Source organism: Vanessa tameamea, chromosome 25, assembly GCF_037043105.1.
Source record: "Vanessa tameamea isolate UH-Manoa-2023 chromosome 25, ilVanTame1 primary haplotype, whole genome shotgun sequence".
Classification (NCBI taxonomy): Eukaryota; Metazoa; Arthropoda; class Insecta; order Lepidoptera; family Nymphalidae; genus Vanessa; species Vanessa tameamea.
The window spans coordinates 5,735,646-5,748,915 of record NC_087333.1 but is presented as its reverse complement, the minus strand read 5'-3'; the positions used below and the strand labels follow the sequence as shown (position 1 = coordinate 5,748,915).

The 13,270-nt window shown below is 36.2% G+C and overlaps 1 protein-coding gene across 1 annotated transcript; it reads right to left on the bottom strand.

The window, feature by feature from the left end:
- Nucleotides 1-831: 831 nt before the first annotated feature.
- On the bottom strand, nucleotides 832-10,908 carry LOC113401831 (mediator of RNA polymerase II transcription subunit 25-like). Its single transcript, XM_026641893.2, has 14 exons — nucleotides 10,653-10,908; nucleotides 9,889-10,047; nucleotides 9,096-9,259; nucleotides 8,421-8,575; nucleotides 7,559-7,662; nucleotides 7,275-7,446; nucleotides 6,659-6,829; nucleotides 6,313-6,510; nucleotides 5,628-5,771; nucleotides 5,505-5,556; nucleotides 4,429-4,553; nucleotides 3,566-3,865; nucleotides 3,381-3,497; nucleotides 832-946 (listed from the first exon to the last, which is right to left on the bottom strand). The coding sequence occupies exons 1-14, from the start codon at nucleotides 10,772-10,774 to the stop codon at nucleotides 854-856; spliced, it is 2,076 nt and encodes a 691-aa protein (XP_026497678.2). The 5' UTR covers nucleotides 10,775-10,908; the 3' UTR covers nucleotides 832-853.
- Between the last annotated feature and the right edge of the window lie 2,362 nt (nucleotides 10,909-13,270).

Sequence of the window (13,270 nt, the reverse complement as noted above, 5' to 3'; positions counted from 1 at the left end):
TTTCAAATAACGAAAATATGTTTATTATTATTGTACATGAAAACATGAAATCTATACTTGTGAAAATTAAATTAAAATATATATATATATATATATCCCTCTGAGTTCTTTCGCCGGTTCTTCTCAGGTCCGGGGTGTTAATTTCCGAACCGGTAGTAGATTTTTGACTATCAAAAAGTAGGTGTAACCACTTCCATATTGAATAAAGCTTTTCGACTTTGACTATTTGGGATGTTATAAGTTCAGAGACAGGCAAAATTAAATTTAGTGCAGGCCCTTAATATAAAAGGGAAAATTATGAATGAAGACAGATGACGATCATGAAGAAAGAGATGTAGCCAAGTATAACTTACTTAAGGGTTACGTTCCCAAGAATTTGGTAGAATTTTCCTTTGAAAATATGACGATTGATATATTAATAATAAGTATTAAACACTTTTAAATTATTGAATTTTAAAAAGACCTGCAAACTAGTGGATTTATCATTTAAAATGATTAACAACGTAAGTGTCATTTGTCTCCTTATTTAGCTGTCATGTTTAATAAATGAATTTGGAATTTTTTTAGATCTATTAAAATTAATTATAGTAATTCCATTATTTAAGTTCGGTGATAAAAATGACCCAAACAACTATAGACCAATTTCAAATTAATTTTCTTTTCTTATATCTTATAATTCCAAATGTCAATCTAATTTAAATTTCTTTTCATTTTTATTGCGAATACTTGTAGGAAAATAACGAACTTAATAACACATTAGTGCTACAACGAATGTATAGGACGGTCGTTGGATGTAGTAGCTTAGATATGGTAGGGTTTTAATAAAAGCAATTTTTTAAACAATTTGTTTATTTCATATAAAATCATTGTAATTAGACATTTCATCGTACTGCTGTGCTTGCGAGTTCGGCCGCACAGCGCCGCTGCCCGGCCGGTACTGCGGCTGCTGGACAGGTTTACACCATAATTTATTACATAAATTAAAACTACAATATCTCTCATATTTAACCCTTCGATTGCCAACAAAAAAATCGCGAAAAAAAAATGTATCGAGACCGTCAACGACGTCATAAGCGGTACCACATTTGACTCATATTCACAGATAATATAATAACGGATTATTTTAAGAGATTTTTTTGGCCATAATAACCATAAGTCATCTTATTTAAAGAGAATAAAACAAATAGTTTCTTTCTATGGCGTATTATCTCTCTGAATTAATTTAAGTCTATCTATAAACACGTTAATATATAGGCACACAAGACTCTGTAGTCGCTTTAAAGCGACCAAAGAGTCTATATTCCTTTACTAAAGTAATGTAAATATTTAAAACTACTTTCGATGGTTACGCGAACTACGCGACCTGTGGCGATCGAAGGGTTAAATCATCTGTCTTCGTCTAACTCTTCGGATATATCTGGATCCCTAGGTTTATATACATTATATACAATTTAAATGATTAATTTACTGAATCGCCCAAAATAATATTGTTTGAAAATTAGTATCTTGTTGGTAAGTGTTATGCCCTGGTCAGTCTCGCCATCAGCACTAATTGCAAATATCCGTGTGCCAAAATGTCTCGTTAAAAATTAGCAAAATTTGGCATAGTATGCTCGCGTACTGGCAATAATTCTCCGAAGAGGATATATAATATAGAGGAGTATTATCTTGCCGCCAATATGTTTTCAAGAACTATTTAGTGATTTTTAATATTTCTAATATTTGCGAATTCACTCATTGTTGTGAAACAAATCATTAGGAACGCACGTGGACACGCAAGACGAAGTGAAATGACTTCTTAGTAAGCAGTAGAAACAATTGTCAGGAAAATATTAAGAGAAATTAAAAATTGAAGATCACTTGCAGCTTACATTTGCTCGCAGCGGGTCTGACCCTAGCATATAAATATAAAATGTTAATATATTTTGTTACTGATCAATAGACTCATGCTAAGCTAAATTATAGCGTCTATAAGGATGTCATTGCTATGAAAGGAATTATGAAAAGTTACTAAGAATCGTTGCAAAGTAAATGAAAATTCTAACCAATGAAAGTTTTAGCGACACGGTTATTCATTCGTGAAAAATTAAAAAGCAAAATCTTAACAAGATTTTCTAATGTCCATGTTCTCGATATTTTTTCAAGACCAAAAGAACGTTTTGCCAGATTTTGCTCGACAATTGATCACTGCAAATATTTTGGGACAGTCTCGAAATATAGATTAGCAAATGTTTGTCGTTAGAAGGTATAGCCATTCGACAAAGTAAAAACTGATTTGCGAACATAAATTACGACTAATATATGCACTATTTTAAAAAGAATGTAGAGAATCTATATCCTGAGACTGTCGACGAAAGAAATAGTTAGTGGAAGGAAGCTTTACTTAGCGGGTGCGGCTCACATGTGCGGACGAGCGCCGCGCGCCGCCTGCTGTTGCTAGAACACACACTCTGCGTCACACTCGGACCGGCGGCCGCGGGAGCCGAGCGAGCGACGTGTCACGTCGAGCGACCAGTGACACGTCGAGCTTGAAGCGCCGCGGGAAGCGACGAGCGACATTTCAAGATCGAAGTGTCACTTGGTACGAGTGACACGTCGAACTTGGAGTGCCATGGGACGAAACGAGACACAATCTCAAAGCGACTCGCCGCTATCAGCGAGCGCCACGTGAAGCGACGCGCGACATATCAAGGTGTCACGTCGCTTTCTTAGTTACGTGTGATAGACGGAGATGGTTATAAGACATCACGCACGTGTTGTGTGCTAACGTGCTAAAACGTGTTTGCTCTCGTGTTCACGCGCACTTATTCATTAATGAACTTAATGTTGAACAGCGTTCGACTTTAACGTCATGGTTAGCATAAAAAGTTGTAACAGTAAAAATAATAAATAATACGAGTACACAACTTTATCCTCATTTCACGATCCCCTCCAAGTCCGAAAACAAAGCCTCGTCTACGAATGTCTACCTGTTTTTAACGTTGAATTATGAATTTATTAGAACCGTGTTAAGATCAAAAGCGAGTTAAAAATCTTTAGGTGTGAAGAGAAAATCAATGAATCGGTTATAATGTCGTGTTTGAAACGAGAGTATCAGTAACTCGTGTTATTTATTATTCTTATTGTGAACTAGGTTCGCTTGCACCTAGATCTAGAACTATGTGTTAGAAGAGTACGATAGTACCAAGCTTGTTACATTATTTACAGTAATTAAAGTGAAGGTGAATTGTGCCTAAAAATAATATCTTGCAAAAATATAAAAAAGGATTAAGTGAATTATTACGTAAAGACAAGCAAATACCAAGCTCTGTAATTTTATAGGGCGCGTGAAGTATTATCACAATTTCAGGTGTCTAATAGATCAGCAGCATTCCCCATACCTGCTGCAGCAGATGCCTCAGGCCCGGGTTGGCGGGCAGCAGCGGGCGCACGAGGCGGGCGCCGGCCCCGCGCAGCTGCTGGAGCTGCGCCTGCAGCTGCGCCTTGCGCTGCTGCTCCTGCAGCGACACGTCAGGCGTTAGAGCGGCCGGGACACAAACCGTCACGAGCGCCGACACCAACCGACCTCTAGTTGCTTGTAATGTTGCTCCTGTTGCTGGGCGGCGTGGAGGTGCGACATTATGTCCATCTGGGACTTGAACTGCGCCTCCTGCTGGTGAGCCGCCTCCAGGGTCTGCTGCAAGTGTTGGATCTTCTCAAGATTTTGTTGGCGGGCGGCCTCCAGGCCATCCAGAGGGGCACCACGAGGACCTTTCCCCCCCACTTGGCCCACTTGGCCGGCCTGGCCGACTTGACTTACTTGGCTTATCTGTCCCTGGTTGACTTGGCCAACTGGAGTACCCATGTTGCTGCTCATCATCATACCCTAAATTAAAACGGCCGTATTATAAGTTTGCCAAATTTGAAAATATATCTTGGTAAAAATTATGCCCTAAATGTTCCGTTTAAAGCAATGGTATATATTTTCCATAATACATATTTTTCAGGACAGACTCTTGAAGTGAAGTGAAGTGCAGATTGTTACAGAATTGATGTTGATTGAATAAAATAACTAAAGGTTGAATTGCAATTGAATTATGCATTTTAAACATTCCGGTACCGGTTGAAATGGCATAACATATTAGATAGTATATTTCTAACGGTTGTTCGATCATTGATAAAAAAATGAACTTTTAGATCGAAGAACAGTATTTTCCAGCTAAAATAGTTGAAATTGTTGGCTTTTCTCTCCTAAAACATGAACATATTATACATATAGACATTCCTCTTGAATCACTTCGTCCACTGATGAAAACCGTATTAAAACTCGTCGCGTAGTTTAAAAGATCGTAAGCGTACAGACGGCGAGAAGCGACTTTGTCTGATACCATGGAACGAAAAAACGAATTCTTACATTTAAAGTTACATCATTGAAATAAACATGATTACCTGCTGATGTTGCTGATTCTGTTGGTTTGATATCGAGGGCATCGCCGACATCGAGCCCGCCATCCCCCCACCACCGCCCATGCCCATTCCAGATTGCATATTACCGGTACCTATATTTTGGCCACCTATGAAAAAGTTATTATTTATGACGCCTGTTTTGATATCAATCGAACGATATTCTTTATTAACGAAGGCACTTTTGAAACATCATGTCACAGAGAATTAAATGTGAAGCCACCACAGATTTTTTTTGCCCAACTGATGGTAAGTGGTCACCACTGCCCATAGACATTAGCAACGTTAGAAATTTTAACCATTTCTTAAATAGTACATGGGACATATAATCTGAGTTTATGTCCCATGTGCTTGTAGTTACACTGGCTCACTAACCCATTAAACGGGAACACAACAATAATAATTATTGTTGTTTGGCGGTAGAATATATGATTTGGGTGGTAGCTACACAGGCGGGCTTTTATGAAACCCTACCACCAAGATATACAGCAGTTCATTGAGACTGGTTCATAGACGTGTCAACTACTTCTAAATTATTTAGCAGAGTAAAGATTAATAAACAACTTCGACCTTGAATTTTCATGACATCATTAGTGGAGTTCTAAATAGTTTCTAGTATTTGTGAAAAACTACCATTACGTTAGTCGACTTGGTTTGCTATGTGGACATTTTAATTTAATTTAAAATGTATGTATATTTTTAAGTGAAATTATTTTTTGTTCATCTGTCCTCCTACGGCCACTGGAATATAGTTTAGAATTATTGTCTAGATCATCAAGATCATATATATTCATTCATCAGACAAATTAAATATTTAATGTAGTGTATTTTAAAAACAGAAATGGGTCTTTTAAAATGTCAAAACCTTCCCGAAAATTATTTATAGAGTTTCGAAACACCGTCGGTGTATTCAAAAATTTTTGAGTAAAACTAGGAAACAAGTTCCTGTATAACGTGATACAGAACTACAGGCGTTAACATTATACATTTATAATGAATATTCGTTTAAGTAATTAATTAATGTAATTAATTAGTTATTACTGAAGCAGAAGATGTATTACCGGTCATGGCGGGAGTCGGCATCTGTTTGTTCATCTTCTGCTGCTGGATCACCTGCGGAAAGATTCGGTCAGTGAAATGTGATCAACTTTAAGTTTGAACATTAAAGCGCTTATATACATTACCTTCCGCAGCCGATCCACGAAGGTGGCCTGATTGTTGGGTATGAAGCCGAGGTAGGCCTTCTTGTCCGGCGTGTACAGCAGGATCAGCACCTTGATGTCGCACTGCGGAGGTGACGTAGTTGGCGAGAAATGTACACATCCAGCCTGTAACAAGGTTAATTTACAGGCATCAAATAACGAATGAGTAACCTTAAGCCTGATAAACACCCCCCTTTCCTTCCTTCACATGCGGATGATTTTGGGCACATATGGCAGTTTCAAGGCAGACTAGCCAACTACGCACATATGAAAGTTCACAAACGCTCGTGCGTACACGCGTACGCAAACAAGTTAATCCCCTCTTCCTCTCTCTCTAAAGGGACGGAAAATCGGACACAATCGGGAAGAGTTCAGGCACAGAACTGCTTCACGAGTTTAGGCGTGGGAGTTTACCCACTTCAAATTTCCACAGTCCGGACTGTGATTGAGAATTTATTCACTAAAAACCTAATATGGGTCTGACCTGGGGTTCAAACATAGGACCTCAGGATATGCGGTCCTATGGTTACCCCAGACCTACTACCATATCAAGAAACATGTAGAATCGCTAAACATAGTTTTGCAGGAGATAATATTTCCGCAGGGACCAAAAAATCTTGAATTATATTGGCACATTCTATAGATGTGATAAAAATTGGACACTCACAAATCCATTAACCATGATCTTGGTGAGAGCTTCTAGCGCCTCGTTCTGTTGTAGGTGGAACAGCACCGACTTGCTGTCCTTGAGGTACTGGCCGCCGATGTTGCTGATCAGTTGTTTATGCATCAGCTGCATCACTAGCTTATTGGGCCAAGTGTCCACTTTCAGCTCTGGTTCTGCATCTTTTGAATTTGCAGATACCTGGAACAAATTAAATGATGACCTATACCACGAGCTCACTCCTTCGTACTATATGCATTACATAAAAAAGTAAAATAAAGAATTTTAGCCTGTTTTTTTTTTACGTCACGTTTCGTTTTCTGCTGATCGCATCACCGTTCAGACTCACCTGACACGGCAGATGCCTGGTGACCTTCTGGTCCCCGGGCGTCTTCCCCTTCTCCATCCACTCGAGCACCCCGCTCCAGATGTAGGTGCGCTGCGCGGGCGCCGGCGCCGCCGCGAACACGCCCGCCGACGACGGGCCCGCCTGGATGCCCTGCAGCCGCTGCATGCTGGCCTGCGGAAGATCCGGTGCTTGCGTAATTCAAATATACTGCAGTGACTAGTATAAATAACATAACTTCGTTTATTTATTAAGTATTTAATTATAGACAACAGAACGCAGTTGTGATAAGCAATACATAAAGCGTTTTAAAAGTACTCTCTGGAGTACCACAAGGGTCAATAATGAGCCTCTGTTATATAAAGCATATCAAATCAAATCAAAATACACTTCAATTCAAGTAGACTTATTAAAGCACTTTTGAATCGTCATATTACAGTGTAGAATTAAATTTTAAACTACCACCGTTTCGCAAAGTAGATTCTACTGAGAGGAACCGGCAAGAAACTTAGTGGTTCTTGATCGTTTAAAATATCAATTAATGCTTATGTGTTAATTTAATCTTATGATACCTATCACCAATAAAATCTTTGATTCGAGATTTTAAATATTCACCTACCTGTGTGGGAGGTGGAGGATAGGATGGTTGCGATAGTTGTGTCAGTAAAGCGGAATTAGCGTAGGGGGCCTGGCGAGGAGGGGCCAGCCAATTGTTTCTCACTGGACCAATTGTACTACGTTGAAACTGTGCAGGTGGGGCTCGTTGCTGCGGTACCGGTGGACGGTTTTGGCTGCAATCCAGTTGAATATAAAATATAGTATTGACCAGAAAAAATATTCAAGATGAGTAAGGAATCCGTTGGATTCCATCAATTGTGACCATTATCAGATTAAATGCCTTACCTATACACTTCAGGCTGTACTTCAGGCACTGGAGGTGGTGGTGCTGGACTTGGTGGTCGTTCTTTCAGACTGTAACCACGTAGTAAAACTAGATGTCGAGGGTCCTGGACAAAATAATCCATCAGTTATTATTTTCAATATATGATAATGATGGTGGTTGATAATACTGCAAACTACACCACTAAACAGAATATACAAATACTTTGAATGATTTTTATTCAGTGTGAAGTTTGAGCGAGCATTGTAATAACAGGCGCAGGACAACGATTTAGATCATGTGTGTACCATGGGAACTATAGAGTAAATAAAAGCTAATGTTGCTTAAAATGCCAATATCTATGAGTGGCGTTGACCGGACACCTTCGGTTATATATATTTACCACATTACGCTATTTGACTGGTTTTTAAAATCCATTTTATATTACTTAGTGGAGGTTAAGGAACCCCGTAAAAGTTGTTTTTTTCAATTCTAGTACATATTTGCTGAAAAATATCAAATTAAAAATTCCATATTTATATAGCGCGCGAAAACGCTACTTTGACAATATGGCGCTGCAATGGCGTCGGTGACGTCACTTACTTGTATTGCAATCTGTGGCATATATAATCCACATACAGTAGGCAAACGGGGTTAACAAGCAGGTGACGTCATGATAAGCCCGACCAATCAGGAGCGTTTAAAAAAATGCATTTTTATTTATGAATTTTTGAATAAATTAATTATTAAATTCAACTTTCGTTAATAAATAACCATTTTTAAACTCATAATATATACTGATTACAATAATTGATACTTTATTTTTCGCATTGTCAAATAGCCTTTTGCTTATTGCTCTTTTAGTTTATCTGCACCCAATCTAACCTTAGCATAATTTCTCTGTTGAGCAGCATGCAGTTCTCCGCCAGCATGCTCATAAAGCGCCAGTAAAGCGGGGAGCTTTTTAGCTGCAGCCACAGACAACTGAGCGCCACGCTCACCGATTAGTTTTGCAGCTTGTTCCACTGTTGCTGGAGCTCCTGTGATAACAATATTTACAAGGTCAAGGTATTGTTAAGTCTTGCCACATTTCTGATGGCACTATAATCCAACACAACCAGAAAGAAATAGGGGCATTTTTATAAAGAAAAGGGGGCGGGATTGAAAACTCAGCTGTAGAATTTAAGCTGGTCTCCAACTGGTAATAATTAGTATATTTTAATACCATTGCAATTGGAGTCCGATAAATCAACAAGCAACTGTATTTAGATACTGGAACTACTTATACTACTGTAATTAAAAACCTAATTTACACTTTAAGCCTGTATCAAATTCTTTCTGGTTCTGTTGGATTATAGTGCCATCAAATCGTACAAGTAAAGCTATAAAAATTCCAACTATGTTTACACGCAGACACTCTCTTTCTATAGTATGACTAGGCAGCTAGTTGGCTAATCTCCATTAAGAATGGCCGATGTGATCAAAATCAATCAACAGCAGCATTTTATGATTATGTATACAGAACATAGTTATAACTTAAATTAGTGAAATATTACTCACCAGGTGGCACCAATCCGCCTGTATATGCTGAATATGGTGGTGAGCAACATAATAGTATCACATGTAGAGGGATGTCCGAACGGCCAAGGTCTTCTAAGCATGCCAGGGCTGCTGTTAGCCCCTCTGTGACACATGCTCTACTCTCTGCATGACCTCCTATAAACCTAAATCAAAGCAAAATTAATTCAATTAGGGTCTAAAATTAAACATTGTTAAGTAGAGAACAATTTGGAGAATTTGTTCTCTACTATAAAGGGGAGGCAATAGGAAAAATACCATATATGGAAATGTAATATAAATACCTATTTCATAGGAATATCTAACAACTCTATACAAGTTTACTCACTATAGAACAATAAAGCACCTCTGAAATTGACTCAATTCACTCTTATAATGTTAGTGCCAAGAACAAAAGAAATAGCCCACAAAACATTATCTTTTAAAATCAGGAAGTAGGGGGAATGTAAATAATCCAAGATCATCACTACACAAATCACAATGAGATATTTTATAAATATATCAATAATTTTTTACACACAAGATAAATTATTTCGATTTAAAGTGTTCTTGGTAAATTTTGAAATTCAATGTGATGTTCCGTTCATTTAACATTATCATATTTATTATCGTTGACAATTTTAATATATCATTGAAAACACAACTCATTTTAGATTTTTTATTTTTATTTTAATAAGTTTAGTTTGTTAAAGATTAAACATATTGACACAATGTAAGATTAGAATATGTACACAATTGTATGATTATTAAATAAATAGGAAGAGTAGGTACTTACTGTAACTTATCAATAGTATCCACAACATTCTGTGGGCATGTAAAGGGGCCATATGTCGAGACGGGAAGGTCTGGATGACAGTCTGCTGCTTGGTAAGTGACTATACCATATACCGAACCACTACCCACTCCCTCCTCTATCGCTCCACCATGGAAGTACCTAAGCAAACAATAATATATTTTATATAATTATAATAAAATATATTTTTTGACATTGTTTTTTATTAAGGTCTTATAATTGTGCCAATAGAGTTTAGATAAATCAAACTTATGATATAATATACATATACAAGAAATAGACTTTTGATTCAACTTGGATTTGAAAATTAAACATCACATAGTAAGTATTTTACAAGTGTGCATAAAATATGGTTAGCTTTATGTTTAAAAGTTAACATGTTTGACTGCACCCACACCTGCACATAACAACTCATATTTGTTAATTAATGTTGTGTGTGAGTGGTGCCCTCAAGCTTATGTGTCTCAACAAGCATTAAAGGCCATCAAGTTCATTAAAATAAATTTGAATTTGAGTAAAAGTTTAGGTTTCTATAAATGACTCCTGTCTGTGTGTGCTTTAATACAAACCGCATCAAAATATAAATGATTTTACCAAAGGAGGTTTTAGCATTTTACATGAAAAGTTAAATTAAACGGAAAAGTTTATATGAACATATGAAGATGGCTTACTATTTTGTCTATTTTATTTCGATCTATATCATCATAATTTACACATTATACGACTTCCTTCGTTCCGTTACTTACTCTAGAGTTGGTATAATATAATTCGTTTTCAATTCGCTTATGTACGCGCTGTTAGCCGAAGTTGCTTCAACAACAAAAATCACTTCAGCCTGTATTGGAGAATCTGGCGCGTTGACAACCATTTCTGTGGTTACTTTAATATATAAAAACTATTTAACCATTTTAATTTATTTCTAGTGTATTAAATATTAATAACAAGAATAAGTAGTAACTATAAACGATTCAGACTTTTCGGTTTTGAGGTTTTGACTTTTCAATTTTGACGTCTAAACACTGACATTGACTTAAATATGTTTATGTACAAATATATATAGCATTGGAACGAAATATCTGTAATAAGTTATGTATAAAAAATTATGAGTTCAAACAAACATATACATGCAGCGCGGTTCTGTTAAGAAAAAACATTAATTAAGTCTAATGTATTTAGGACCAATTCTGTGATTTGACCCGAAATATTTTGTTACTATAAGTTAGAATCTTGTTATGAGTAATAATATATATTTATATAAATTTACTCATAGCAGCTTTGGTCATCTGTGTACGTCTCCAAATTTCTTTTTAAATTAATCAGAATCTGAGAAAACAGGAAAGTGTCTAATACCACCAAGACCAGATTTGTGCAAACTTTGGTATTCTCAATATTTCTGTATGCCTCCGAATCATAGTAAATCCGTGTAGCTGACCGAAAGAAGATCGAAGCTTTCGAAATGTGGTGTTATAGTAGAATGTTGCATATACCGTGGACAGCAAAAAGAACCAACAAGTCTATTCTCGAACAAATGAAGATAACTACCAGACTATCCACTATATGTTACCAACGAGTTCTAAGATATTTTGGTCATATTTCCCGGAGACAACCGGACAGTCTGGATAAACTGGTTGTAGTAGGGAAAACCGAAGGCAAAAGATCACTCGGTCGACTACCTACCCGCTGGTCCGACCAGATTAAAAATATAACGGGACTCAATATTCCGACTGCCCTGAGAATAGCTGAGGACTGGTGTGGAGTAAGCTAGTCGACACATCGATATAAGGATTTCAGGACAAGCACGACCTTCAGTAATGAAGCATACGAAAAAGAAGAGAGAGAAGATATATATAAAAGCGAAATACCACTCACTGATAAAACACCTACAAACTTGAAATTTGGCAGGTAGGTTCCTTATAGGGTACCCTATAGACATCCACTAAGAACGGATTTTTGGAAATTCCACCTCTAAGGGGATAAGACAGGATCGGAAGTTTGTGTTTTATAAATTTCGCTCGGGTAAAGCCACAGATTCAGCTAATATATTTATAAATGCATCTTATGATATTGATAAGAGTGACAAGTATCTACCATTGCCCATAGAAAATGACACTGTAGATCACTAAAATCACAATTTTTTCTTTAATATTAAAGAAGTAGTAGTGGAATATTAAAGAAAAAGGTACTGACCAAAAAATTAGCTGTTTTTAAACATAATAAACATTTCAATTACAATTTCTGACAATTATTTAATATACTTGTTCGTATAAATTCTAATTTGGCATTCCGGCGTAGAAAATTAGTTTATAGTCTTAAAAATACAATTGAAAATATTTTTATTATTTATACATAATGGATTCACACAATATATACTTGATTACAGTTAGTATTTAAATTAACTTAATTATATATATAATTAAGTTCTTAAATGTGGCAGTGCAATAGTATATTTATGTTATATATAGCAAAGTCCAGAAAAAAGGTAACCGCTTACCATCATGTGGCCCAATTAGTTACCTTCCTTCGTGTGATTTATAAATAAAAAAGTATCTACCATAGCCTAGAGTATTTTTTTTCCAACAATTATACTGTGTGAATCTGAGCTAAATAAGGTAGGGACCGATTAAATACAATGTATGTATTTTAATTATATAATTTGTATCTTCTTAAAGTATTAATAATTATTTATGAAACAACTATCTCTAAATTCCCAAAATAAATGTTTACCAGTTTTTATTCGACACAGGCGAGAACAAATGTCAGTTTAAATATGTTTATGCGATATTTTTTTCTCCGTAATAACATGAACAAAACAATTTTTTTGTTGTTGTTAAAGTCATAGCAACGTCAAGTCGCCAATGGTCTTTTGGTTTTTCAAAGAAATGTATGCTAGTACGTAAACTTAGAAAATTAATACTAAATAAGTTACTAGATATTTCTATTTATTTTAATAACATAATCCCCGTAGAACTTACGAGTAGTAAGAGCATAAGTAAGTAACGACAATATTTGTAAACAGTCTGTTTTGTAGGCGGGAAAGTCAAATTAAAAAATAGCTACGCAGAAATGTTTGAATTCATCACACGGTTATCAAAATAGCAGCACGTGAAACGAATGTTTTCGCAAATTTTTACGCATGTTATTGCGTAGTTTATAAATACATTTAGTCGAAATAAACATTACACAATATTATTACGTCGAAAGTGTAGGTGTTGGGAGCATTTCAAGGTCATACGTAATGGCGGGAAATGGTAATGCAAACAAGAGTAATGAACTCCCATAAACAATACAAATATTATTATTAAGATAATAATACTTAATGATATTTCTTTGTTTCTAAATATTATAGTAGACGCGCAGTCTGTAT

Excerpts from the sequence above, each read along its gene's own strand:
- LOC113401831 (XM_026641893.2), bottom strand. The coding sequence starts at position 10,774 with ATGGTTGTCAACGCGCCAGATTCTCCAATACAGGCTGAAGTGATTTTT. Across the intron at positions 6,830-7,274 it reads ATCCTCCACCTCCCACACAG|GCCAGCATGCAGCGGCTGCA; the intron begins GTAGGTGAATAT and ends GATCTTCCGCAG. Across the intron at positions 3,498-3,565 it reads AACATTACAAGCAACTAGAG|GAGCAGCAGCGCAAGGCGCA; the intron begins GTCGGTTGGTGT and ends GTGTCGCTGCAG.